The sequence below is a fragment of the Eumetopias jubatus genome, unplaced genomic scaffold (assembly GCF_037043125.1).
Source record: "Eumetopias jubatus isolate StellerSeaLion01/CBP00866 unplaced genomic scaffold, mEumJub1_p1.0 scaffold_11, whole genome shotgun sequence".
In the NCBI taxonomy this organism is placed as follows: Eukaryota; Metazoa; Chordata; class Mammalia; order Carnivora; family Otariidae; genus Eumetopias; species Eumetopias jubatus.
In genome coordinates, this window is record NW_028274817.1 from 70,615,197 (window position 1) to 70,642,653 (window position 27,457).

At 45.6% G+C, this 27,457-nt stretch overlaps 1 protein-coding gene across 2 annotated transcripts in view; it reads right to left on the reverse strand.

Moving 5' to 3' along the window:
- Nucleotides 1-2,497: 2,497 nt before the first annotated feature.
- Nucleotides 2,498-27,457, reverse strand: part of EDA (ectodysplasin A) — a 412,994-nt gene continuing 388,034 nt past the window's right edge. Inside the window, exons 3-8 of one of the 2 annotated variants that reach the window (XM_088028760.1) lie at nt 18,852-18,875; nt 10,479-10,658; nt 9,013-9,047; nt 8,053-8,104; nt 5,003-5,127; nt 2,498-3,182 (exon numbers count right to left, since the gene is read on the reverse strand). In XM_088028760.1, the coding sequence (XP_087884886.1) occupies nt 2,931-3,182; nt 5,003-5,127; nt 8,053-8,104; nt 9,013-9,047; nt 10,479-10,658; nt 18,852-18,875 (668 nt within the window). In that variant the 3' untranslated portion in view covers nt 2,498-2,930. Of the gene's footprint in view, nt 3,183-4,996; nt 5,128-8,052; nt 8,105-9,012; nt 9,048-10,478; nt 10,659-18,851; nt 18,876-27,457 lie in introns of both variants that reach the window. The other variant, XM_088028759.1, reaches the window with a different exon arrangement.

Consider the following 27,457-nt stretch of genomic DNA (forward strand, 5'->3'; position numbering starts at 1 on the left):
CTCAGGATGGATGAGTGGGGACAGAAGGCAAAGATGACATTTCCCAAGGAACCAGGAGCTGAGCAGCCCCCAACAAATGCCTCGTACGCTGGCCTTGGCTGTTGAAGCCCAAGCAGCTGGCCAAGGCCCCTGCCATGCCACTCTCCTTCAAACCTCTGCCATCTGCTTGCTCACAGATGTCCTCATCTCATTCTCCACGCTAGCCCCGGCCCTCTGGTGAACTCACGGCAGCGCCATTCCAGACCGTATATCTATTCCCACATCCTCTTGCTAGTAAATTGCTTCACCCCAGCTGTCTGTTGCTTCCTTCCTCGCCTCCTTCCCTCTAGCTCCTTTTGAGGGGTCACAATGAATACAGGGTCCTCTGTGAAACCTAGCCCCCCCATAATCCCCTCCATAGCTGGACCTCAGGATGGGTGTCAGAATGTCCTTTAGGCCTCTCTCTTGGGCCTTTCCTCCATCAGGAGACATCCTGGTAGAACAAGGCTCTCTGTGGGATGGTAGAAAGAGCCAAGGGGTCACTTAGTAGCTGTGGGAAGTGGACCAGCTCCCATGATCTGTCTGTAGGGTAACCAGCGGAGGCTCTTGCCCGCAGCAGGGGCTCCGTACACGATGGGGGGGTGGGAGAGCATAAGGGGTACAGTTCTGTGGGTACTGGAGGCCTGCTGCTTAGACGTGGTGCCAAGACAATTCTGACCACGGGAGCTGTTTCCCAAAGAAATGCCCTACTCTTTTTGCCACAAAGCCCCCAGCAGCCAAAAGAACATCAAGGAATTACCATCAAGGAACAAAAACGCATGTGTCTGGGTTTCTCTCCGGGATGCTGAAGGGTTTGGGGTCCTTATTCCTATTTTTATTGGTTCTCTCTAGACCGCACATTCAACACAATGCTGCAGCATAATGGAATGGCTTCGGAGGCAGACCTGGCCAAAGCCCCAGGCCTGTGGCTTAAACTGGTTGGGATCCTGGGCAAAGCACTTCACCTCTCAGAGCCTTGTCTACACAATGGGGTTCATAGCATCCTCAAAGGAGATAATGAGAGAGAAAGTACCTTCCAAACCTGAAGGAGAGGATCCCTTCAGTTCTCGCTACAACCGAGGACTATCTAAGGCACTTTCCAGAAGCCTGGGCCAGACACATGCCTCAAGTTCACCCCACCTGGGGTCGCAAGGCTGTCATCAGCAGCCAGATGATGGCGGCATAACCCACCCCTGTTGGCCCCAAACCCACCAAGGGCCGAGCATTACAGTTGTTTGGAAAGGGAAGGTACAGTGGAGAAATGAATACCTGTTCTTGGTGGATTTCAGCTGCCCGAGGGGACTTAAACCATCTCCTCCAAAGGAAACTCACTTCGGGAGTGACAGTAGCACACTGTACAACGTTGGCCTTCCCCAGCTTTGGGCTGGACCCAGCATCCAGAAACCAGGCTGGCCCCTGGCAGTGAGAGATAAGGCCCTTGAATGGTCCCACTATATGATCCAGTGGGGAACTTGGGGTCGGGGGTGGGGTGTGGTGGGTAAGGTGTTTTTGGACCTGGCTACAGGGCAGAGCCTGGCCCGATGCCTAGCTGCTGGCTTCTCTTGAGCCTGGATTCAGGCAATCAGCACTGGGATCTCTGGTGACTCCGCTATGGCTTTCTGAAGCGAGAGTGAAGAAAGGTGGGTCAGTAGGGCATCGGCTGCTGTCCTTTTGGATAGGGCCTAGGCTAATGACCCCTTGGGTCACAGCAAACTTGAGGAAAAAAACCCACCGCCCTATCCCACTTCTTGCCCTTTTGGGGTCAGGCAGAAAAGTTCTGCCTTGCTAATGCCCCGGGGGCAGGCTGGGGTTTGGGAATTTTCGTAGGCTATCGTGGAAACTGCCTAAATATTCGAATTTGAAGGGACTCCTGGAGGTCATCCAGTCCAACCCTTTGCCCCCAGACACAACTCGACTAGATGAATATTTGTATTGCTTAATAAATGGAAAAATCTCTTTGCGCCCAGGTCATCGAAAGAGTATCCCAGACTCACATAAGCACAGGTCCCAGGTAAGGCACCTGTCTTAGACAGAGGTAGGCTCTGTGGCGAAAGAAGACAGGAGGAGTTCTGGTCAGGCTGGGAAAGGGGGCAACTGGAAGGGAACCCAGAGATTTTTCTGAGCGTGGAACATGGCTGTAAACAAAGTGAAAGGCACGTGGCCCCAAGTATGCCTTCAGGTTCTTGGGCAGGCGGAGGCGTGGCCATTCCCTGCCACTGCTCCAAGAAGGGCAAACCTCCTGTCCCCCAAAGCCCAGCAAGCTGCCGCGAGTTGGCTCTCAGCCCTAGGGGGAAGAGCACCCCCCGGCCCCGACCCTCCGGCAGGCTGCAGCGCAGGGCAGCAAGAAGCCTTCCACTACTGAGGATGCCTGCTTGGCAGGTTTCTCCCTGGGTCTCTGCCACGAGCACCCGCCTTTCCCCTCCCCACCCCTCTGCGTAGGCTTCACCACTCCCCTCCCGCCCCACCCTTGCCCCCCAGCTCTACCCAAGAGAGGAACGGCAGCCCCTAAGGGTGAGAGGCTTGCCCCCACGGTCTGGAGTCCACCTTTGCTTTCTCTTGCCTGCTGCCCCGGAAACCCCATGTTAGTGCAAGAAACAATCACTCTGACAACAGGGACCTTGAGGTTGAGGCGTTGAGCCATGAGCCAGTTGACACACGGAACCAAGGAAGAAGGTCCTCCTTCCTGCAAACTCTGGGGCTCCGTCAAACATCCTGTGAACTCAAGGTCATTCTGGAAAGCCAAGCGGGCCTCATCATCCTGATGAATAAATAGCCCCGTGATATTGATCTCTGTGGCTGCGACACCCATAGCACCTCACTCCACAGCAGCACTGAGAGGTTCTGGGAGTCCCGGCTCCCAACCCTGGGGCAGGGGCGCGGGCAGGGACAGAAAAGGGGCAGGGGGAGGGAATCTAGGACGCAGGGGCCTCGCCCAGCCTGATGGCCCCAAAGAAGGTGGTGTGCTTGCTCATATTGATAGAGATGTCGGCATGCACCATCTTCACGGCAATCTTCTGCCGGGCTTTGAGCAGGCAGACCCCCGCGGTGTAGCAAGTGTTGTAGTTGGTCTTGCCCGTCTCGATGCTGCGGGTACACTGCAGGAAGGGCTTCTCGTCCACCACCACCTCGTAGCTGGCAAAGTCGGTGAAGTTGATGTAATAGACCTGGGGTGAGAGGCAACAAGAAGGGATTGGGGGAGAGAGGAAGGGGAGGGTGGGGCCCTTCCCTGCGATGGACAGACAGGACCTTCTCAGACGAGCTGCCTGCACACCTTGTGAAGGGGGGCAGTGCCACCTGAGGGCGTGTGAGTTGGTCAACAGGAAAGGCAAGATGATGGGCTGATCCGCTGCGCTTCCCCCACTCCGTGGGGCTCAGGGGGCTGAGCAAATCTCTTTCCAATAGCACGCCGGTTGTCAGCTCTGTGAGGGCAGGAACCAGCCCTTTCTCCCTCCGGTAGCTCTCCCAGCCCCTCCCCTGCCTTCCGCCCTGCTTGGCCCAGCCCTGGCAAGAGGCACGGTGCTCTCTGCACACAGTAGGGGCTCAGTCAGTGCTACAGACAAATGGATACAAATTGACTTCCCGTGCCATGCCCCAAGGACTATCTGTGGCTGACCTTGGAAGTTGCTGATTCCCCAGAGAGGGCACGGTAACAACTTGCCATTTCTTCAGCTCTTTAGGGCCGGCTGCTCACTCAGCTTGCAGCTTGCCCTCCCCCGTGACTGAATTTCTCTCCCTGATTTTTGCAGTGCCCCTTGGCCCTCTGATGATTAAGGAAACACATCTGGAGAGACAGAGTGCTATACACCAGAGATAAGCTAAAGAATTTGGAAGGACAAAACCCAGGCCCCTGACTTTGTGGCCAGAGGGAGGTGCCAACCCATATTCAGTGGCCTGGTTTCAAGGGGGATTTTCCCAGTTTTCACGGTGTTCAAGGCCTGAGGCCACTTCCAATCTATTCTGGGCCCAGAAAATACCCCACCCAAGCTTTGATTCCCTACTCCCCCCTCCCCCCAAAAAAGGACCTTAGGAGAAATGGTCTATAGGACAATGAGATTATACCTATGTGCCCCTTCTCCCATAGGTCATCCTAAATCACTTTATGAAAGGTTGCTCCTCCATAGGCTCTTCGGGAGGGAGTGGTGTATTCAGGTGCCACATGATTTCTTGGGTCAGGACCCAAGCTGGGCCAGGATGCCTGGTGGGCTGAGCGAATGCTTGTTAACCCACCTTCTCTGGCCACTCTCCCGTGAGACCCTCCTGTTAGCTACACAGTCCTTCTGTCCATCTGCCTGCTCACTGCCCACCCCACAGAAGCCCCAACCTCAGGGCTCGTCTAACCTCTAGCTCTGAGGAGCCAATCCAGTGGAGGCAAACAACAGGGGCGGGAGTGGATGGGCAGACCTGGGGAGCAGGCGTGGGGGCAGGACATGGACAGAAACCCAGGGCCAAAAGGGCTGGGAGCATGGTGGCAGGATGGAGGAGGGAATGACAGACACACAGAAAGGTGGACAAGCAAACGGGAGAAAGAGGAAGGAAAGACCGTCAAAAATGGTTTTGAGGTGGAGAGAAAGCCTGCAGGAGCACTATTTAGCATGAAGCTAACGTGCAGGGGAAGCAGCCCTGCAACCGACCCTCCAAGGTCATATAGTGACACAGAGATGGAGTTTGGCAGTAGAACCAAACAGCTCATTGGGGAAACAGGGGCCTGGGGCCCAGCAGGAGGAGATCAGATGGCAGGGTGTGGGAGGGGCCCCTGTGCTGTTTTTTCAAGGATAACCGGCCGTGGGGGGGGACCCCAACCCAAATAGGCCCTTCTCTCTTTCCTCCTTTCAACTCCCTCCCAGCGTAGTGCCCCCACCCCAGTCCCCTAGAAAGCGGGAAGTTAGCAGGTCTTGGCTGGCTCCACAGTGCCCCTATGTGGCCTGCACCGGATCTGCATTCTGGATATAAGAAGAGTTAGGCCTGAGACCGTACTCACTTCTACCTGACTATAGATGAAGTAGGTGCCGTCCACCAGTACCTCCAGCTCCCCGCTGCGGGGATGTAGCTTAAACACCTTGGGGTTCATGGTGATGCGAGACCAGTCATTGAGCACTCCACCTGAAAGATCTCAGTATGAGAGAAGGGCAGTCACTCAGTACATGTCAGAATAATCTGGGCAATAGAAACAAGAGACATCGAGCGGCATCCCCCCCACCCCACCCTTATCCCAGTGTGAAGTGGAGAGCCCCAGAGGCCAAGCTTTAAGAACAGCATTTGGAAGCAGAGAAAGCGTTCTGTTTGTCGAGCAGCTGCCAGGCCTGCCTCAGGCCCCTGGGGTCCAATTGTCTGTCTCCCTCTCTCCTTTCCTGACCCCTCCATCTGGTAGGGTCTTTAACCAACACCTAGCTGGAGTTGGGGGTGAGGGCAAGAAGAGAGTGGGCATGCTGCCCTATTTTCATTGTTGTTCTGGGGCCTGCGCAGGCAAAATTCAGACACTGAGTGGCAGGCTAGGTCTTATTATTCCATTCTATTTCTCTAGCCATAGCTCCTGAATCCCTCCCCTGTGTCTCAGGTTCGTGGGTTTTGTTCTTCTTTCAAGATTCCTTTTTACAGTTCCTTCATGCCCACTCCTTTCTGGAAGGCTTCCCTGCCTCCCCCCTCCCCGGCCCCCGTCCCCCAGGAAACCACTCAGTCCAAGGAATTGTCTATCCGGAGAACGTTAGGGTTCGGGGGTGAGTCAGACTTCACGGCAGCTGGATTGAGTGGTCACCAGTACTAAGGCCCCATAGGAGAGGGGGATCTTTACGAGAGTGAGGGATAGACCACCAAGCAGCCCAGGGGCTGGCGAGGGTGTCTGGGAGCCGAGGCACCTCTGGTAAAGCATCTGTCAGCCCAACCCCATTGGGGGCAGAGGCGGAGTCCTACCACCTTTGCTGGACAGTGAGAGCCAGTATGTGAAGGTGGAGGAAAAGCTTCCCTTTCAATCCTGCAGAAAGAGGGATGTTCCTTACTACCACTGGAGGAGAGAATCCAAGCCCTGGGGGCCTTCTCCCCTCAAAACCCTCCATGCTCCACCCAAGAAATTATGTTGTGAATGTCCATCTTTGGCTAGTCTCAGGAGGCCTGCCTCTTGGAGGTGTGAGGAAACTGGCCTTCTGGAATAGGTGGTCATCGTCCCTCGAGGTGATAGTGGGTGGGGACAGGAGTTCGGAAGAGATGCTCTGGCTCAGCCCCTCCAAGTGACTGCTCTGTCCCCCTCCCTTCTGTTTTTGGTGCAACTAAAGATCAGCATTGGCCCCGAGGGGTTGGAACCAGTCTTGTTGTGCGGTAGTGGGAGCAAAATCCGTAGCTTCGGGCATAGACTAAGCATGGAGGCCACACGTCCACCCAGACAAGTCTATTTCCTGCCTGTCTCACTGCTCCCTGGACAGAGGGTGATTATGGCCCATCCAGGGCCCCAGGGCCCAAGGCCCCTGGTCCCAGCAGGATGCCTTGGGTTTTTTTCTACTATTCTGTTCCGACTTCTACTTTGGAGGCCATTACATTTCAGGCATCCAGGTGGCAGTCCAGGATGTGGCTAAGCCCAATCATTAGGGCAGCTCAGCACAGCCAGTTCGGGACGGACTGGGCTCTTAGGAGCTGTCCCCATGCATCAGGTTTCTTAAACTTCATCTACTGTTTCTGCACTCAGAGCCCCTCCCTTCTGCTCCACGCTCCGTAAGCGTCTGGCATCTTGGCTGGCTTGCTGCTTCCTGAGGCTCCTGGGGGTTCAGGCGTTTTAGGCTGTGTGCACCCTGGGGACTGGACATTATTTCAAAGTGCTGTTCTTTAATGAATGTTCATGTCTCTTCAGGGAAGAAATTGAACCTAATCATTCAGTGGAGTGTATGCACATCACTGAAGTAGCCCAGTGCCGTGGAAAGAGACAGACATAGCTTTGAATCCCAGCTCCTGCGCTTAACTGAGCTCTTGGGCCAGTTAATTTAACTTCTCTGAGCTTCAGTTTCTATTTCTTCAAAAAGGAACTAATAGCTACATCATAGGGTTGTTGTGAGGATCACATGAAATGAAAGACAAGGGGTGCTTGGGTGGTTCAGTCGGTTAAGTGTCTGCCTTCGGCTTGGGTCATGATCCCAGGGTCCTGGGATCGAGTCCCGCATCAGGCTCCCTGCTCAGCGGGGAGCCTGCTTCTCCCTCTCCCTCTGCCCCTCCCCCCTGCTCGTGCTCTCTCTCAAATAAATGAACTCTTTAAAAAAGAAAGACAAAAGAACGCATGTTGAAAACTCCAAAGGACAGTCCAAATATAAGGCAGTATTATTTCTTATGGTATTATCCATTCTTGCTGGGACTCTGGTTCCCCATCTTTTAAATGCAGGGATTACATTAAGTCAGTTTTCTTTTTAAAAAAAAATTTTTATGGCTTCGTCTTGTTTCATTTATTCCACTCTTCCCCCATGATCCTCTGCCTTGTTTCTCAAATTCCACCTATCAGTGAGATCATATAATTGTCTTTCTCTAATTGTTAAGCCAGTTTTCTTAACCCCCTTAAACCTGTTTCCCCTTCTTATAGATATTAACATCTCATACTCCCTGGAGAGTCTGACATGCATTCCCCCCCCCCCCCCCCCGCCCCGAAATGCTTCCTCCACCCGTTTATTGTGGAGACCCATCAGACAAGAAATTAATTTTCTGTAGTTTTACCTTCTCTAGCTTGTATTGTGAAAATGTTGATCAAACTACACATATCCCCTTGGTGACGCTGATACAACCTCCACCTGCCAAGAAATCCCTAATTCCATGATGTCTCAAAGTCCTTTTCGGCTTCCTGTCATCAGTGATTCTACATGCAATTTGTGTGTAGCGACCGGTCTAGGTGCAAGCAATTACCCAGGACAGCCAGTAGAGGGCAGACTGCGCAGCGAATGGCCCCCTACCGCCCAGGGTACTCCAAGGGGCCCGGGAGGAGCTAGGCTGGTGACTCCATGAAGGCTGCCGCCGCCAAGGAAGATGGAGAAGCTCCTCTTAGGGGAGAGAGCCTACTTTGACTCTTACCATTCTTGACTTGAATTGCTGACCCTTGGCCCTGCAGATGCACCACAGCTGGCTGGGAGGATGAGAAGGATAGAGAGAGTAGTCACTGAGAGAAATGGCTGCCCACTCAGCCACCAGTTACCATGTTCCCACCTCTGACTTCCAGTCCGCTTTCATTTCCCAATTCGGATCCCTTTCTCCTGTCCTGGGATGCCAGCGACCACATCTCTGCAGGTGGCTGATGTGATCTACAGCTCCGCCACTTCCTGGCTACATGACCTCAGCGGAATGCAGTGCCTCAGAGGAGCCTCATTTCCCTGACTGTGAAATGGGGATTTTAAGAATCTCTGTCTGGCCTCTCTTACAGGGATGTTTGAAGATCAAATGGGGCGATGGATGTAAAATTCCCTGCAAGCCATCGAGCACTGTGCAGCTGTGTAGATTTATGACTGTGGCCAAACAGCTGTAGTGAGGGAGGGAGGCTGAGATGAGAGAAGGCAAGGCCGCAGAATTTGCCAATACAGACAGATTAGGAGGCTCCAAGACAGGGAGGAGCCCTTCAGGCCCTGAAGGCAGAAGCCCAGGCTGGGTTTGGCCTGGAGCTGGTTGGCTGATTTTCAAGCTCCTGATCCCAGGCGGTCTGAGTGCCGACAAGGTGTCTGGTGTGGTTGCGAAGTCGGAGGCTCAGGTGGATAGGCCTGACTGGCAGCTCATTTCAGAGGACGACTGAGCTTGGATATGGTGACCTTCTGTCTTCCGTGCAATGGGGAAAAATGGAAAAATGGCCGTGGCAAGACTGAGTTAAAGGCAGGCCCTGAGGCAAAGCTTTTCTATTCCTAGAGATGGGAGTGAGCAACTTCGGGACCTCTAGGGCATCCTCACAAAACAAAGCCTCAGCAAATTTAATCGGGAGCCACTAGAAGGTGGTTCTAGCCTGGTGGCCTTCCCTCCTCCCCAGGAAGAGAGCAATTCCCAACCAACCTGGTTTTCTCGAGGTCCAGCTTTATCAGCAGCACCTGCAAAATAGGACAGGGCAATCAGAGGGCATGCTCCTTCTTCCCTTTCTCTCCTCAGCTAGTCAGCGAGTGGCGGTGAGCCTGGCTCTGGGCAGCCAAGCCCTGGGAGGATGGGAGAGGAAACTACTTCCCTTCTCTGACTCCTCCCTGACCTGCCTCTTCAGTGGGTCCAGCGTCCAGCAGGGACAGTGGCCTCTCACTAACGTGGGCCCCAAGGCAAGCCTCACCGAGCCCCCCGTAGAGATAGAGGAGAGTGCGTTCCTGCCACTATGGGATCCTGAGACAGTGCCGTTTGCTTCTTTAGTCTTTCGCTCCCTTTCTTTCATGGTCTTCATAGACAGCATTGCCATTTGTAAATATCTTGCTTCTTTGATCATCTCTCTCCTCCCCTGGGACACAAACTCCATGAAAACAGGGGCCACTTATCGATATATCTCTTGCACACAGCAAGTGCTCAGTATCCGTGGAAAGATTGGGATACAAAAAAAAAACACCAAACCCATCCTCTAACTCCATCTCTTACGGTCACAGTAATGCTGATTAGCCCAATTTGAACCATGAGTCAAAGGATCTGAGTCCAGCTACAGAATTTTTGGACCTAGAGAAATCAGCTGTGTAAAGAGTCCATTTCCTTGAAGCCCCAAGATCCAAGAAGGGAGCAGGAGGAGGAAATAACAACAGACCTAAGCTCTGGCAGCCTGACTCCTGTCAGTTCCAATCAGGCAGGTTTGGATTGGCATCTGTACCTTTTGGATGCCCGCCTGGACCCAAGAGGAACGATGCAAACAGATTCAGCGCTATTTGAACGTGCAATGTGGTGGCATGAGGCACTTGGCTCCTCAGTCTTAGCGACCACATTTGCTTCTTCCCCAGCCCCGGTGACTTGTAAGTTTCCAACTCCCTGGTCACCAGCGACTATTTGTCTACCTCTATGGGAAAGGCACTTCAGAGTTCATGGGATGAGACTGTTCTAAGGCTTGTCATTTCTCCCAGTCCCCAACCTTCCTCTCCATAGCCTGTTTCCAATCAGACGTAAACATGCAGTGCTAGATGCTGGAAATCAGTGCAAACCAAATCCATCCCCCACTGGAGATCTAGTGTAAACCCTCCGGGGCCTCTGGCTCTGGCTCTGGCTCATGGGAGTTTACTGGCTCACTACAGAAAGGCCTAGAGTCAGGCAGGTCTTTGTGATGGAAAGGTCAAGAGCAGGTGGCCTGTCCTTGACAGGTTGGTATACACAAGAAGTTAGAGTAGGTCAGGCCCTACTGGCTTGTTCAAGTTCTAGCTCTCCACTGAGCTAGAGACCTGCTTTTCTTAATGCTCACCAAAGCCATGACTGCCATCGGAAACTGCTCTCAGGATCACCCACACCTGCTCTTGTCAAGTACTTGCAAGGAGCCTAGGGGCAGGTGGAGAGACAGAGGAACTCACCGGAAGGTCCCTGTAGGCCAGGGGGTCCCTGAGGACCAGGTGGACCTGGAGGGCCAGGTGGTCCCATCACAGTTGTTCCTGGAATTCCAGGAATTCCTGGAATCCCTGGGGGTCCCTGGGGTCCTGGAGGTCCTGGAGGTCCCGGAGGGCCATTGGGCCCAGGAGGTCCTGCCTTCTTTCCTAAAAGACAAGATTCAGTGGTACATTTGTAGTCATTGACTGATCACAAACATATTGTCAGGAGTTCTCCAGATTTCCAAGGACATGAAGTCAGCCCTTTGAGAATTCTGGCTGTTAAAGAGGTGAACACCTCTATTATACAACATACACACACACACACACACACACACACACACACACACACACACACACACACACACACTCTCCCTATCCCCTTTCATGAATAATTACTTCCAGAGCTGGTTTGAAGATATAGAAATAAATGACCCTCAAGGAGCTCAGTCTACTGGGGAAACAGGCACAGTCACAGGAGACTCTAAGTGCCATATGAGTAGTAGGGACAAAATGCTTAAGAGGTCAGAGAAGGTTTCAAAAAGGAGGTTACCTTTCAGCCAAGTCCAAAAGATTAGAATTACCGGACCCGTGGGTCACTTTTTTGAATTGAGCATTGGGCTATCGTTAAAGAGTGTGGCTTTCATGTTTACCGCCCAGTTTGGAGGACTTGATGCAGATAAGAGGGAGCTAGGAGGACAGCCTGACCCTGGGCATAATATCAACACCAGGAAGGTTTCCTATAGAAGTTGGGATGAGGGGCGCCTGGGTGGCTCAGTCGTTGAGCGTCTGCCTTCGGCTCAGGTCATGATCCCAGGGTCCTGGGATCGAGCCCCGCATTGGGCTCCCTGCTCCGCGGGAAGCCTGCTTCTCCTTCTCCCGCTCCCCCTGCTTGTGTTCCCTCTCTCGCTGTGTCTCTCTCTGTGTCAAATAAATAAATAAAAATAATTAAAAAAAAAGAAGTCGGGATGTATAGGAACTAGGGGTTGGTATAGAGGTGGTGGTAGCCGGGAATAAGGAATGGAAGGAATTTGGGAGATGAGAGGTGGGGGGGGGGGGACATGGGGGGGGGAGAGGGAGGGAGAGAGATTGAAGGAAAGAAGGGGAGGTGGAGAGTAGAAAAAGCTGAGGAGGCAGTTGGCAGGTTTTTGCTTTCTCGGCTGACCTCTCTAAACCCTATTTTTAAAGATCTCTGGGAAAGGCAATTCTGTAAACTCCCTTGGTAACATGTTCCTGTGTTTAGCACCCCCTCACTGTTAGGAAGATCTTCCGTATATTTAGCTGAAATCCCTCCTGTGGCAATTTAAGCTTCTATTCTATTCTTTGTGAAGCTAGAGAAGAATAGTTACCATCCTACACATAATAACCCTCATATGCTCATAGACATTAAGTCACCTATCCAACCTCCATTTTTATAGGCTGAATAATCCGGCTTCCCAGAATCTTTCCTCTGAGGCCCTATTCTCCAATGTATTATTAATTCGGCCCACCACCTCCTCCCCTTTTTTGCTCACTATCTTTTCAGAACAATCCTGGCCCTTCTACTCCATATTCCAGTCCTTCCAACATTCTCACCAGGATGTAGCTATTTGACTGAGTCATAACTGTGGTCTTGTACCAAAACCCGCAGCTCCTGTTTACTTCCTCTGCTCTGTGCAGCCCAATTCACGCACTGCAGGTGGCCACAGGGAGGGGGGTGTCTTCTTCCCTTCACTACTTTCTCACAATCTTTGGAAATCCCAGGTATAGAAGGCTTCGACCAGACTCCACGACAGTATCTCCACCCGCGCGGTACTGTCTTAGTTTTACAGGTAACCCTCTTAAGTCTCACTTAAATACCCCCTTAACAACTCTGACTCCTTGCTCCCCAGCCTCTTAAGCAGGAGAATCCTGATCTGATTTATCAGGCCCTCCCTTATAAATAATGCCTCATGTTCCAGAAACTCAATCCCCATGGCAATGCCATTCAAGAGGCCAGTTGTCCATGTCTAACCACATCTGTGTTTGGTATGAAACAGTGGCGTCATTGTGCGGCTCCTGCCCCAGGGATACTCCCTGTAGCCTTAAAGACCTAGAGGCAGGAAGGAACATTAGCATTTTCCTTGTGCATAGCAGCAGCAAAAGATTGGATCTGCCCAGTTTCTAGATTAGCCAATTTCAAGAGGCTGAACAGGAAAGCCATCTCCCTTCAGATTTGGGCAGCTTCCAAGTCAGGCTTATTCAGTGCCCAAGTTTCAATTCCAGCTAGAGCAGTGGAAAGAACACAAAATCTGTAGTCAGGAGATAAGGCTGTAAGCCCCAGCTCTGCCATGGATGTACTCTGGGCGAATCCCTTTCTCTCCCTGAGCCTTAGTTTCTCCATTGGTGAAATGAGGAGTTTGGCCTTGATGATTTCTGTTTCCTCCCAAGCTTGAGGTTCCATAAGGAAGACTGACTTACCCCTGGCAGTCAGGAAACTTCCCTAGGCTGGTTTGCTTCTCCCTCATCTTCCTCTGTGTCTACTTGCATAGGCACAGAGGAAGGTGCGTATTAGACTGGTCTATGTCCCAGAATTTCCAGGCCTAACTGATTTTGAAGCTAGAGGGTGTTCCGTGGGTAGTACAAACTTCAGTGTCAAGACTGTGACTCTCCTGTGATCGCTAATGTAATTTTGGAAGAATTACAGCCAGAAACTCCTCTAGTCAAAGAGAATAATGGTTGCAGCATAAACAGAGGATGTTCACTTATGAAAATGTTAGAAGGCATTTGGGAAAAAGCTCCTGCTGTGCTCTAGTTCTGCAGCTGGTCCTCTTTGCTCCTCTGTAACTAGGTTTAGGCAAGTGTGCTTCTCACACTTGCATACTTACAGAAACTTGGCCCAGAGAGGAACATGTACAAAATGACCCCTGGACAAGAGGATGACTTTAGAGGATTGAATTCCTTCTCCAGATCGCCTTACTTTAACAGAACACTTCATGATACAAAAGCCCGGAGACTTCTCTACTTAGAAAATTATCTGGTGCAGTCTTAGATGACAGAATGTTCACATTCTTTTCAAAGCTAAACTTCGTAAAAGGGGCATTTCCCTAACCTTTTAGTGAAGGCCAAACTGTTGAAAGAACAGATAAAAACAAGTGAATGAAAATGAGGGCGGGGCGGAGGGAGAGGGAGGGAGAGAGAGGGAATGAACATGAGCAAGTTAGTTGTAGGAGGGGAAAATTCTATTAAAGATGGAAATTAAATGAACAACTCAATTTACCTCTTCAGGCATGTGCCTATTCACTGTGTCCAATGAAATCTGTATTAAATGGCTTCTAAATCACTTAGAGTCAAAGTAAATGTTTAAGGCCTATGTGCATCCTCCTTCTAATAATGGCTCATATACCAGGTAGCAGTGCTGGGCAGTGATCCGAGTCCCTGCCAGAGGCATTGGATTCTCTGAATTGTAATCACAGGGCTTCTAGCCTAGACAATTGTCTTCTGTCATCACTAGCAAGTATGTTCTCTCAGTGCTCATTCATTGAATAACACTACAACTGGGTGTCATTCCCTACCACACAGATGACCCACACTTTGGTACATCACTAGTCTACTTGCTGTTCCCCCAAACAGGCCATGTTCTTTCATGCTTCTGAGGGATTTGAGTATGTTGTTCCCTTTGCTGGAATGTCCTTCCCCCTCCTTCCCCCCCCTCCATCCTTCAAAGCCCAGGTTAAATACTGTGTTTTTTTCTTTTTCCCCTGAGATGTGGTTCCTCATTCCCCCAGGGAGAACTACTTGCTCTTTCTTTGTGCTCCCACAGCATGCTGTTCATGCTTCTATGATAGCATTTTTGATGCCGTACTGTAATGATTTGTGTGCACTTCCATGATTCCAGCTACACTGGGATCATGGAAAAAAAAAATAAAGAAAAGTGGTGCTTTTCTTTATCTCGGAATCTCTACTCCTAACAGATATAAGATGCTTATTCACTGTCTAGTGACTGAGTGAAAAGAAAAAAAAAAACTAGTTGCTATAATTAGAAAGTGTTCCCAAGTCTACCTATTAAGAAGGGAAGTCACCTGTGGACTTGTTTAGGAGCAGAGGGTGTCCTTGTCAAAGCCAGGTGAGCTTTCTAGGTTTATTATAATTTCCATTTTAAAGGGGATGTGATAAAAGTTAAAAATAACATGCTTGATAGAGTAATCAAAACAGGATGGTACCAGCACAAAAATAGACACATAGATCAATAGAACAGAATAGAAAACCCAGAAATGAATCCACAATTAATCTTTGACAAAGCAGGAAAAAAATATCCAATCAGAAAAAGACAGTCTCTTCAACAAATGGTGTTGGGAAAACTGGACAGCTACCTGCATAAGAATGAAACTGGACCCACTTTCTTACACCATACACAAAAACAAATTCAAAATGGATTAAGGACTTAAATGTGAGACCCGAGGGGCGCCTGGGTGGCTCAGATGGTTGAGCGTCTGCTTTCAGCTCAGGTCATGATTCCAGGGTCCTGGGATCGAGCCCCACATCGGGCTCCCGGCTCCACAGGGAGCCTGCTTCTCTCTCTCCCTCTGTCTCCCCTCCTGCTCATGCTCTCTCTCTCTCTGTATCTCTGTGTCTCAAATGAATAAATAAAAATCTTAAAAAAAAATGTGAGACCTGAAACCATAAAAATCCTACAAGAGAACACAGGCAGTAACTTCCTTGACATTGGCCATAGCAACATCTCTCTAGATATGTCTCCTGAGGCAAGGGAAACAAAAAATACACTATTGGAACTACTTCATAATAAGAAGCTTCTGCAAAGCAAAGGAAACAATCAATAAAACTAAAAGGCAACCTACAGAATGGGAGAAGATATTTGCAAATGACAAATCTGATAAAGGGTTAGTATCTAAAAATCTATAAAGAACTTTTCAAAGGCAATACCCTCAAAACAAATAGTCCAATTAAAAAATGGGCAGAAGACATGAATAGACCCTTTTCCAAAGAAAACATACAGATGGCCAGCAGACACATGAAAAGATGCTCAACATCACCTATCATCAGGAAATGCAAATCAAAACAATAACGAGATATCACCTCACACCTGTTAGAATGGCTAACATCAACAACACAAGAAACAACAGGTATTGGCAAGAATCTGGAGAAAGGGGAACCCTCTTGCAACCAACCCTGTTGGTGGGAATGCAAACTGGTACAGCCACTCTGGAAAACAGTGTGGAGGTTCCTCAAAAAGTTAAAAATAGAACTGTCCTGCAATCCAGCAGTTGTACTACTAGATATTCACCAAAGTATACAAAAATGCTAATTCAAAGGACTACATGCACCCTGATGTTTATAGCAGCAGTATCTACACTAGCCAAGTTATGGAAATAGGCCACGTGGCCATTGGCTGATGAACTGAGAAATAAGATGTGGCATATACATATACAATGGAATATTGCTCAGCCATAAAAATGCATCCATTGCAATATCATGGATGGAGGTAGAGAGTATTATGCTAAGTGAAATAAGTCAGTCAGAGAAAGACAAATACCATATGATTTCACTCATATGTGGAATTTAAGGGAAAAAAAGTGAACAAATGGGAAGAGAGAGAGAAAGGGAGAGAGAGAGAGAAACCAAGAAACAGACTCTTAACTATAGTCAACGAACTGATGGTTAGCAGAGGGGAGGAGATGGGAGGATGGGTGAAATAGGTGATGGGGATTAAGGAGTATACTTGTCATGATGAGCACTGGGTGATGTGTGGAATTACTGAAGCACTATATTGTACACCTGAAACTAATATAACACTGTATGTTAACTGGAATTAAAATACAAACTTAAAAAAAAGAAATGATCTATCAAGCCATGAAAAGACATGGAGGAACTTAAATGCGTATCACTCGGTGAGAGAAGCCAATCTCAAAGGCTACATACTGACATTTGGGAAAAGGCAAAACTAAAAAGATAATAGAAAGATCAGTGGTGGGGGACACCTGGGTGGCTCAGCTGGTTAACTGGCTGCCTTCGGCTCAGGTCACGAGCCTAAGGTCCTGGGATTGAGTCCTGCATCTGGCTCCTTGCTCAGTGAGGAGCTTGCTTCTCCCTCTGCTTGCCACTCCCCCTGCTTGTGCTCTCTCTCCTTTTTCTCTCTGATGAGTAAATAAATAAAATCTTAAAAAAAAAAGAAAGATCAATGGTAGGATGCCTGGGTGGCTCAGTTGGTTAAGCGTCTGTCTTCAGCTCAGGTCAAGATCCCAGGGTCCTGGGATGGAGTCCCGCATCGGGCTCCCTGCTCAGTTGAGGAGACTACTTCTCCTTCTGCTTGCCATTCCCCCTGCTTGTGCTCTCTTTCTCTCTCTGACAAATAAATAAAGTCTTAAAAAAGAGGAAGATCAGTGGTTGCCAGGGGCTAGGGGGAGACAATGAGGAATAAGCAAAGTAGAGATGGTTTTTAGGGCAGTGAAACTATTTCACAAATACTGTAATCTATGGGAATCTATGTCACTATGCATTTGTCAAAACCCATAGACTGTACAGCACCAAGATGAAGCCTAATGTTAACTATGTACTTTGAGTGATAATGATATACCAATGGAGGTTCATCAGTTGTAACAAATGTACTACTCTGGTGCGAGATGTTGATGGTGGGGGAGGCTGTCCGTGTGTGGGGCAGGGAATATATGGGAACACTCTGTACTTTCCCCTCAATTTTGTTGTGAACCTAAAACTGCTCTAAAAAACAAACTATTAGGGGCGCCTGGGTGGCTCAGTCGTTAAGCGTCTGCCCTTGGCTCAGGTCGTGGTCCCGGGGTCCTGGGATCGAGCCCCACATCGGGCTCCCTGCTCGGCGGGAAGCCTGCTTCTCCCTCTCCCACTCCCCCTGCTTGTGTTCCCTCTCTCGCTGTGTCTCCCTCTGTCAAATAAATAAATAAAATCTTAAAAAAATAAAAAACAAACTATTAGAAAAAAACCGACATGCTTAAAAATCAAATTTACTTTCTTAAATACATAATATTTTGGTGAATGCCCAGGCCCAGTGGAGAAAGTTTTCCTCATTGACCCCAGCTTTCTGGCTGTTTTCCAACTTTGCTCAGATCAGGTCCTCAGGAGGCCAGGCCATTCCTCAGCTTCTTTACAACAGGGACATAAGTTTTCCATGTGGGCCATGGTACTGCAAGTCACCAGACCACCCTAGTGCTCAGAGAAGTGGCAGGCCACAGCTGAAGCCAGTCTCTTTGGTCTACTCTGCGATTGATAATCTATTGTATAAAGCTCCAGAAATCTTAACAGAGTCATTTTACTTAAAGCATTTTATTTTTAAAAAGATTTTCTTTACTTATTTGAGAGAGAGAGAGAGAAAGAGAGAGAGAGAGAGAGAGAGAGAGCGAGAGCAGGAGCATGGGGGAGGGGCAGAGGGAGAGGGAGAAGCAGACTCCCCGCTGATCAGGGAGCCTGACCCAGGGCTCGATCCCAGGACCTGAGATCCTGACCTGAGCTGAAGGCAGATGCTTAACTGACTGAGCCACCCAGGTACCCCTACTTAAAGCATTCAAATGAAAAATCATTATTTTCACTTTATTTTCTTTACACGTCAGAGCACAGAAACAAATAGTTACTTAAAACTGGTTTTGTAGTTGGCTTCTTTTTTAGTCCTAAGGAGTGGACCGTATTGCCTAATTCTGTCTTTTGGAACTTGTTCTGGTTTTGGGTTCTCCTCTTCAACTATGCAAGTGCTTGTACAAGTTCTTGGGCCAGTCCTGTTGCAAGTATATCAGAAACATAATGACCCAACAATGGCACAATGGATCTGCTCAACCAGAAGCTTCTTTGAAAGGACCAAAAGATCAGGGTATTCCTTCAGCTTTCTTTTTCCATCACAGAGAAAATGATATTGAAACCACAAAGTAAGAAATACCCTCCCTGGCTAAGGCATAGGATAGGGATAGTTTAAGGCCAAGAATAGGGTACTGACATTTCTCAGGAGGTAGTATACCTCGTCCCCACAAGTATAATTAAGTCAGGACTTAATTTATACATGATCAGTGATTTGATAAAGGAGGGCAAAGAAAGGAAGAAGGAGAAGGACAGGGGAAAGAGTAAGGAAGGATGAAGGAAAGAGATGTAAATTTAATTGTACAAAAGAGGGAGCAAGAAAGAAAAATAAAAACAACTTTCATATGCAGCTAGAGAAGCACTTTCATGGCTCATCACTGAAAAACAAATCTCTATTTCTTGTCTCATGGAAGCTACCATACTCAAGGTCACAGGCGATTGAATAAAACAATGGACAACCAATATTGAAAGAATATATAAATATCCTACTCCCTTGGTTTTTCTTTCCTTCTAATTTTAGAAAAGACATGAGAACAATTTTATAAAATCAGGAGCTTAACTCACCCTTTTTCTTGTTTTTAACTGGACCTGTTAAAAAAGAAAAAGGAAAATTAAGTCACTGGAAATTAACAGAAAGCGTTTATTCTCCAAGACAGTCATAGGAGAAACTCCCAAGACACTGCAGATTTTGAGGGAGGCCCACACCAAGGGTCAGGTCATTGGCAAGGTATCTCCCAACTATCAGACCTCTCCAGTCTGTTTCTATTTTTTGAGTGTTGTAACAAGAACGTCACAAGAAGGATTCTTCCTTAGAAAACCCTTTCAGTCTCAGTCTTTGCAGTTAGGGAATGGTTACTTCTTCATAGAGATGAAAGGCCCATAAACGCAGAACTCAACAACCTTAGGACGGCATTCCATTAATTCTGCAAGTCCTGAGATTGAAGAGTCATGCATTCAGGTGAAGAACCGATATGAAGTCTCCTGCATTGAAGCTGAATGGAAAAGAGGGTCATTTTCATGGAAGGAGCAGAAGTAGCAGCAGGTGACTTTTTAGTCACTTACTGTGATTTAAATTGTTAGTTATTAAAACAGTGTGATCATAATACATTCATGTGGGTACCACATGCACTCCCATTGTAATAGACTATAAGTTAACAGACACTTTTAAAACAAGTGCCAACAGTTTCACTGACAATGAAATCACAGGCATTTTCTTGGAAATTCCTTCTAAAGAAAACAATTCTAATCGATTGAGGACACTCAGAAAACCCAAGGCTTTTGTTACCTGGTTAGGTGACAACCACTACCCCCCCCACACACAATTTAGGTATCTCCCACGCATGTTTTCCCCCTCCTGGAGACCCAATTCTCTTCATTCTGTAGGTGGATTTGATTTTCTTTAGATACAGGTGTTTAAAATCTGTTCCAAACTCCCATGAAGACACTCTTGGACATTAAACCGTTGTCCGTGTCCTCAGGAACTTAAGAACACCAAGCATTGTATATTGTTTTATAACCCATAAGACCTACTTATTTCCATTTATCATCTTGTTTTATCCTTACAACAAGCCTAGAATGATCTTTATCTATAAGAGCAGGCTCTATCTGAAGTCAACAGTCTCTCATCTGGAGGACTGCCGGTGTGGCCGTCAGAGCTTGCATAGGTCCCTTGAAAACAAATGTCTGCATAGACTTCCCTTGCAAAATAATTTTATTTTCATAATTTCCCTGCTAAATTTCACGGGTAACAGTAGGTATTATTATGGGCATGGGATGTTTTAGGTTGGGTTCAGCAACCTGCCGCACTTAAGGTCATAAGACCCCACTCTTTTATCCTCGTTTTCCATCCTTTTTCTTCCTCTCAGTCCTTTGTCTTCTTCCTTTGCTGCTTATCCTTTATGTTTTTAATGGCATTGAGAGTTCTTGATAATGTGCATGGAGGTTCTGGCAAGGAAACACAGCTGTACAAATACTACAAAGAGGGAGCAACTCAACATGAGAAGGGCCACCTCTTTGACCAAAAAAAAAAAAAAAAAAAAAAAAAGCTATTTGAGGAAGGGTTTACCTAGAAAGGCCCAGGCCCATCAGCCAGCTACCGGCCAGCGAGTCAGCCACTTCTGCCTGGCAGAGCAGTGGGGTGGTAGACAGTGCGGCAAGTTGTGCTAGCCCTCGGTAAGTTTCTGATCATTTCCGCTGCCTAAAGGGTTAGCACTGTTACAGCACACTTCAAAGCAGGTTCTGAGGAAATCAGACCAACACAAGCAACCAGTCTTCACCAAACATGTCTATGGAAGGCAGCAAGGTAAATAATGAAACACAACTCTATCCTAAAAGAACTTGCAGTTGGATACAAAAATATGCAAGAGGGGAGACAAGGAATTATATTGGCTATTTGAGAAAAAGCAAACAAACCCAAACTTCCTGGAGAAAGCTTGACTTAAATCAACAACTGAAAAGAGGGAAAGGTAAGTTAAATTTTTTTTTAACTTCTATTGTGTTTATACCAGGAACCAACTCATTGTACATATATTAATGCATACATACATACATAAAAAGGGGAAGCAAAAAGGAAAAATTTAATTTTTTAAACAAAACTATTTTTATTTCATTCTTTTCTTTCAGTAATTCTTATTTTTAATTGAAGTGTAGTTGACACACAATGTTACATTAGTTTCAGGTGTATAACATAGTGATTCAACAACTCTATATTATGTCTATATTATGTGTACACCACAAGTGTAGTTACCATCTGTCTCCATACAATGCTATTACAATGACATTGACTATATTCCCCATGCTGTATCTTTTACCCCCATGACTTATTCATTTCATAAAGGAAGCCTGTATCTCCCACTCCCCTTCACCCAGACTGCCCATACTGCCCATCTCCCTACCCCTTTCCCCTCTGGGAACTCTCACCCTGTTTTCTGTATTTATAGCTCTGATTCAGCTTTTTATTTGTTTGTTTATTCATTTGTTTTACTTTTAAGATTCCACATGTAAGTGAAATCATATGGTATTTATCTTTCTTTGTCTGACTTATTTCACTTAGCATTTATAATTTCTAGGTCCATCAATGTTGTCATAAATTGCAGGATCTCATTTTTTTCCTGGCTGAGTAATAATATTCCATTGTGTGTGTGTATGTATTTATATATATATATGTATATATATATCTATATCTATCTATCTATATATCTTCTTTACCCAATATTATCTATCGATGGACACTTGGGCTGCTTCCATATCTTGGCTATTATAAATAATGCTGCAATAAACATAGGAGTTTTTGAATTTGTCTGTTCATTTACTTTGGGTAAATACCCAGTAATAGAATTACTGGATTATATGTTATTTCTGTTTTTAATTTTCCGAGGAAACTCTTTACTGTTTTCCATAGTGGCTGCATCAATTTACATTCCCACCGACAGAGTACAGGTCTCTCACCTCTTTCCCAACACCATTTGTTGAAGAGACTTTCCTTGCAGCTTAAATTTTTTTTTCTTTGTCACCATATTTTGCCATTTTAATTATAATATGTCTTGGGTAGATCTGCTTTTGTTGATTTTGTCGGGGTTCTCTGCGCCTCCTAGATCTGGATATCTGTTTACTTCCCCAGATTAGGGAAGTTTTCAGCTATTATCTCTTTAAATATATTTTCTGCCCTCCTTTCTCTCTCTTCTTCTGGGACTCCTATGATGCAAATGTTATTATGTTTGGTGGAGTCACTGAGTTCCTCAAGTCTATTCTTGTAATTCATAAGTTTCTCTTTTTTTCAGCTTGATTACTTTCCATTACCCTGTCTTCTAGGTCATTAGTTCATTCCTCTGCTTCTTCCAGCCTGCTGTTCATTCCATCAAGTGTGTTTCTCATTTTGTTTATTGAGCCCTTTATCTCTGCTATGTTATCCCTTATCTCTGTGTTAAGAGTCTAACTCATGTCTTTCACTCTTTTCTCAAGTCCAGAGAGTATCCTTATGTTCATTGCTTTAAATTCTCTATCAGGCATGTTACTTATATCTGTTTCACTTAGATCTCTGGCCATGGCCTTGTCCTGTTCTTTCATTTGGGACAAATTCCTCTCTTCTCATTTTGTCTAAGTCTCTGTGCCTGCTTCTCTGTGTTAGGAAAGTCAGCTACTTTTCCTGTTGTTGACAGTAATGGCCTTATTAAGAAGAGGACTTGTACCCTGCAGTGTAGTGTCTCCTGTTTCCCAGGGCTTGTCACTACAGGGAGTGTCTCCAATATGTGCTTTGTGTGCTCAGCAGTTGTGCCTTGGCTGCTTTACCCTTCAGGGCAGTCATCTGCAGAGGATGTCCTTGCCTGTTGTGGGCAATGTTTGGTCCCTGGCCTGAATGTGGTGGGTCTTAACTAGGTAGGCTTGGTCTACTTGTGAAATGAGACCTGTCACTATTGCTGCTGGAACTGAGGTCCTGCAAAACTCCTGGGTCAGGAGACATGGTGTGGGCAGGGGTTTGGGCTGGTCTATCTGGGGGCAGGGGCCCTCCATGCTGGGACTGAGGCAAGCGTGACTAAGAAGGGTGTTCCACCAGAGCATGAGGGTTGGGTCTTGGTTTTAGCAACTTAGGTAGTGAGTGCCCATTCTGCCCTGGTTCCTGCAGGCAGGTCTGTGTTTATGCTGAGGGGTGTGGGACGGAAATGGTGCCTGCCAGTTCCTTTGTTCCTGGAGGGGTATCTCTATTAATGCTACCTTTCTGGGACATGATCTGAGATGAGCAGATAACCTCCCCACTGTTTGCCCTACGTATTTTTCAGATTACTGTCTCCACACTGTATGTCTGCAGGCTGTTTGCTCTGCCTTCTCTCCAAAAGCAACTCTAATGCCTCTGGGCTTTCCCTGAGCAAGCCCATTGACCTTTAGAACTCCAGGCTTTAAGCCCCACCAGTTGCAAGAACTCACAAAATTTGGCCCCTCTCACTTTCCAAGCCAATTGTTATGGGGATTCATTTTCTCCTTGCATTCCCCTGTATGTTAGTTTGTCCCTTGCCGTTCTTCACAACTGTGACTCCCTCCCCACTGCAGCAGCCATGATCTGTTTCTCTCCCAAACCATGTCTCTGCACTTCCTACCTTCTTCAGTGTGGCCTCTTCTCTACCTTTAGTTGTGGAGTTTGTTCTTTCAGTCTTCAGGTTGATTTCTGGGGTATTTAGGATTTGATAGTTATCTAGCTGTATTCACAAGATGAAGTGAGCCTAGGGTCATCCTACTCTGCTGCCATCTTCTTGGACTCCAAGTTGTAGATATTAATTCCTTATCGGATATATAATTTGCAAGTATCTTCACTAGGTTGCCTTTTTAAAATTTTATTTGCTATGCAAAAGTTTTTTATTTTCATGTAGTCATTTACTTTTGCTTTTGTTTCCCTTGCCTGAGGAGACATAGCCATAAATATGTTGCTAAGGCTGATGTCCAAAAATGCACTGCTTACATTTTCCTTTAGGAGTTCTATGGTTTCCAGCTTCACATTTAGGTCTTTAATCCATTTTGAGTTTGTTTTTGTGTGTGGTGTAAGAAAGAGGTCCAGTTTCATTCTTTTGCATGCAGCTATCTAGTTTTTCCAACATCACTGATTGAAAAGACTGTCTTTCCTCCATTGTATATTCTTGCTTTCTTTATGTAGCATAGGTTTATTTCTGGGCTTTCTATCCTGCTCCATTGATCTGTGTATCTATTTTTGTGCCAGTACCATACTGTTTTGATTACTGTAGTTTTGTAATATATCTTGAAATCTGGGATTGTGATACCTCTAGTTTTGTTCTTCTTTCTCAAGATTGCTTTCGCTCTTCGAGGTCTTTTGTGGTTCCATACAAGTTTTAGGATTTTTTTGTTCTATTTCTATGAAAAATGCTATTGGTGTTTTGATAGGGATTGCATTAAATCTGTAGGTAGTTTGGGTAGTATTGACATTTTAACAATATTAATTCTTCCAATCCATGAGCATGCTTTATCTTTCCATTTGTTTGTGTGGTCTTCAATTTCTTTCATCAATGTCTTAGAGTTTTCAGAATGTAGGTCTTTCACTTCCTTGGTTAAATGTATTCCTAGTAGCTTATTCTTTTTGGATGTAATTGTAAATGTAAGTGTTTTCTTAATGTCTCTGTGCTATTTCATTATTAGTGCATAGAAACACAACCAATTTCTGTATATTAATTTTGTATCCTGCAACTTTATGGAATTTACTTATTAGTTCTAACAGTTTTTTGGTGGAGTCTTTAGGACTCCATATAGTATCATTTCATCTGCAACTAGTGAAAGTTTTACTTCTTCCTTGCTGATTTGGATTCCTGTTATTTCTTTTCCTTTTCTGATTGCTGCAGCCAGTACTTCCAGTACTATCTTGAATAAAACTGGTGAGAGTGGACATTCTTGTTTTTTTCCCTGATCTTAGAGAAAAAGCTTTCAGTTTTTCACCATTGAGTATGATGTTAGCTGTGCATCTTTTAATATATGGCTGCTATTATGTTTTTAAGTATGTTCCCTCTTAATCTATTTTGTTGAGAGTTTTTAATCATGAGTGGCTATTGTATTTTGTCAAATGCTTTTACTACATCTACTGATGATATATGGTTTGTATTCTTCTTTTTCTTAATGGGATTTATCACATTGATTGATTTGCAAATATTGGACCACTCTTTGTATCCTGGGAATAAATCCCACTTGAATGTGGTGAATGATTTTTTAAATGTACTGTTGAATTTGGTTTACTATTTTTTTGAGGATTTTTGCATCTGTGGTCATCAGATGCTGTCAATTTCTTCCTTTATGTCTGTTAATATTTGCTTTATGTATTTTAGAGGCTCCCATGTTTGGTGAATAGATATTCACAATTGTTATAGCCTCTTCAATCCTCTTGTTGGATTGATCCCTTTATCCTTATGTAGTGCCCTTCTTTGCCTCTTGCTACAGTCTTTGTTGTAAAGTCTATTTTGTCTGATAGAAGCATTGTTACCCTGGCTTTTTTTTTTTTTTTTTGCTTCCATTTGCATGGTATTTTTTCCCCCATCCATTCACTTCCAGTCTATATGTGTCTTTAGGTCTGAAGTGAGTCTCTTGTGGGCAGCACATAGTTGCATCTTGTTTAAAAAAACAGCTTATTAAACTACCCACAAATAACCAGTATTGATATTTTAATGCATATCTAGAAATTTTTAAGGCATATGTATATGTATTTTTGCAAAATAGGATCAAATAAAAATGTTGTTTGGAAACTTTTTTCTATGTAACTAATATTTCTACATTATCATTTTTAATATGTATACATCAGCATTGTAAAGGTAATTCTTCATATTTTTGTAGTTATTTTATGGTTTTATTTTTATGTTTAAATCTTTAATTAATTTGGTATAGATTTTAGTATACAGTGTGAGATAAAGAGCTAATTAAAATTTTTATTTTCCAAAATGACCATGAGATAAAGAGTACTGAGAGCAACAGGGGCTTAAAGCCAGTCCTTTCTCTACTTCAACTTGTGTCACAGAAGAGCTATCAGAGAGCTTCTACTCAGTGGACATTTGGCATATCCCTAGGAAAAAAATGAGGATGAAAAGGTATAGACAAGATCGTCACTAGACTATATTACATTTCTCACAAATGCTAGTGAGTACATTATCTTTCTTTCTTGTTCTAGTATAGCTCACCACAGCTAGTAAATAATTCTTAAGAGTTTTAACATGGACCTCAAAGCCCTGGCTCTATAGCTACCACACCCATTTCTTTCACTTGAGACCATTGTAGTTTTCCAGCTTCTACAGAGAAAATGCCAGGGAGCTAGAACTATCTTATGTTAGATAAGGGCATCTTGACCCAGAACAAAAGCAGCAACTTCTGTTGAGTTCTATATCCTCTTAGCTCTTAGATATATTGATTTATTTTCTCTATGTACTTCAGAACACTTTTCATACCTACTCAGAGCACTACCACTGTCATATGTCTGTTTCTGTGGTAACAGGCTATATTTCTACATTACTCCAATTCCCTCTATTTGTAACCATCATGCTTTTTGTAGGCAAAACACACAAATGCATCAGAGTGGAACAGACAGCTGTCCAGTCCAAGAAGGCTTTGATAGGAGTAAAATTTGACAGGTTTTGATCAATGTGAACACAGAATTTGCTATCTGACATTAAGAAGGGGTCTTGTAACAGCATCAGGGCCATGGAGGCCAGCACCAGTCCTAGCCAGATTCTGATCCTGACTGAACCACAAACTGATGATAGGGCAAGTGACACTTTTCTTCTGATTCTTCATCTTCTAAGTTAGGGAACATTTTGTATACTTTGTCTTTATTCAAGGCCTAGGATTCTGATGAAGATAAATAATGTAATAACTACAGCTAACATTTATTGAATATATATGAGCCTTGCACTGCGGTAGTTACTTTGGATATCTCATTTAGGTCTTACATAATCTAGCAAAGTAGTCTTTATTATTATTATTTTATAGATAAAGAGATATATTAAATAAATTGCACAAGGTCACACAACCTGTAGATATTTTCAGATAAGCTGAAACTTCAGAATGATTCATGTTATTCTAGATGTGTTTTGAAAACTTAAAAATAAATACATATTTCCCATTTCTGGTTTGACATGTCAACAGCTTGAAAGTCATCACTCCCATGTTCCCAACAAGAAAAGAGCTGGAGAAACTTAAAATCAACTCTTAGATCCATCAAAGAATTGAGGTCACAAGGCAAACTGTTGGTATCATGGATACAGAGAATCACAGTTTAGGAGGAGTAGAAGCTTGGAGCTGGAGCCAGTATCAATAAGAACACTTTAAAACTGAAATTGACAGATTGCTACAGGATCAGTGTGAACTAGCTTAAAAGCTAAAAACCTCAAGGGAGTCCAGTCTTAGGTGGGCCCCCACACTTTCATGAGTTTTACCTTCAAGAGACCTACCAGGTTCTCACTGTGAGGATTAGAGAAAATTTCCCTTGTGTTTATGGCAAGAGGAGAGGAAAAGTAGCCATTTTAAAATGTACCCAGATTTCTCTATTCTCCTTAACAAGGACTGCCCTGAAGGAAAATTATTGTATCAGAGCCTAATTGACCTGGGGAACAGGAAATACCAATCTCAGGCACATTAAAAGATTGGGACCTAATCATAGGACTATAGAATGCTTCCCCTCCGCTTACATTTTACCA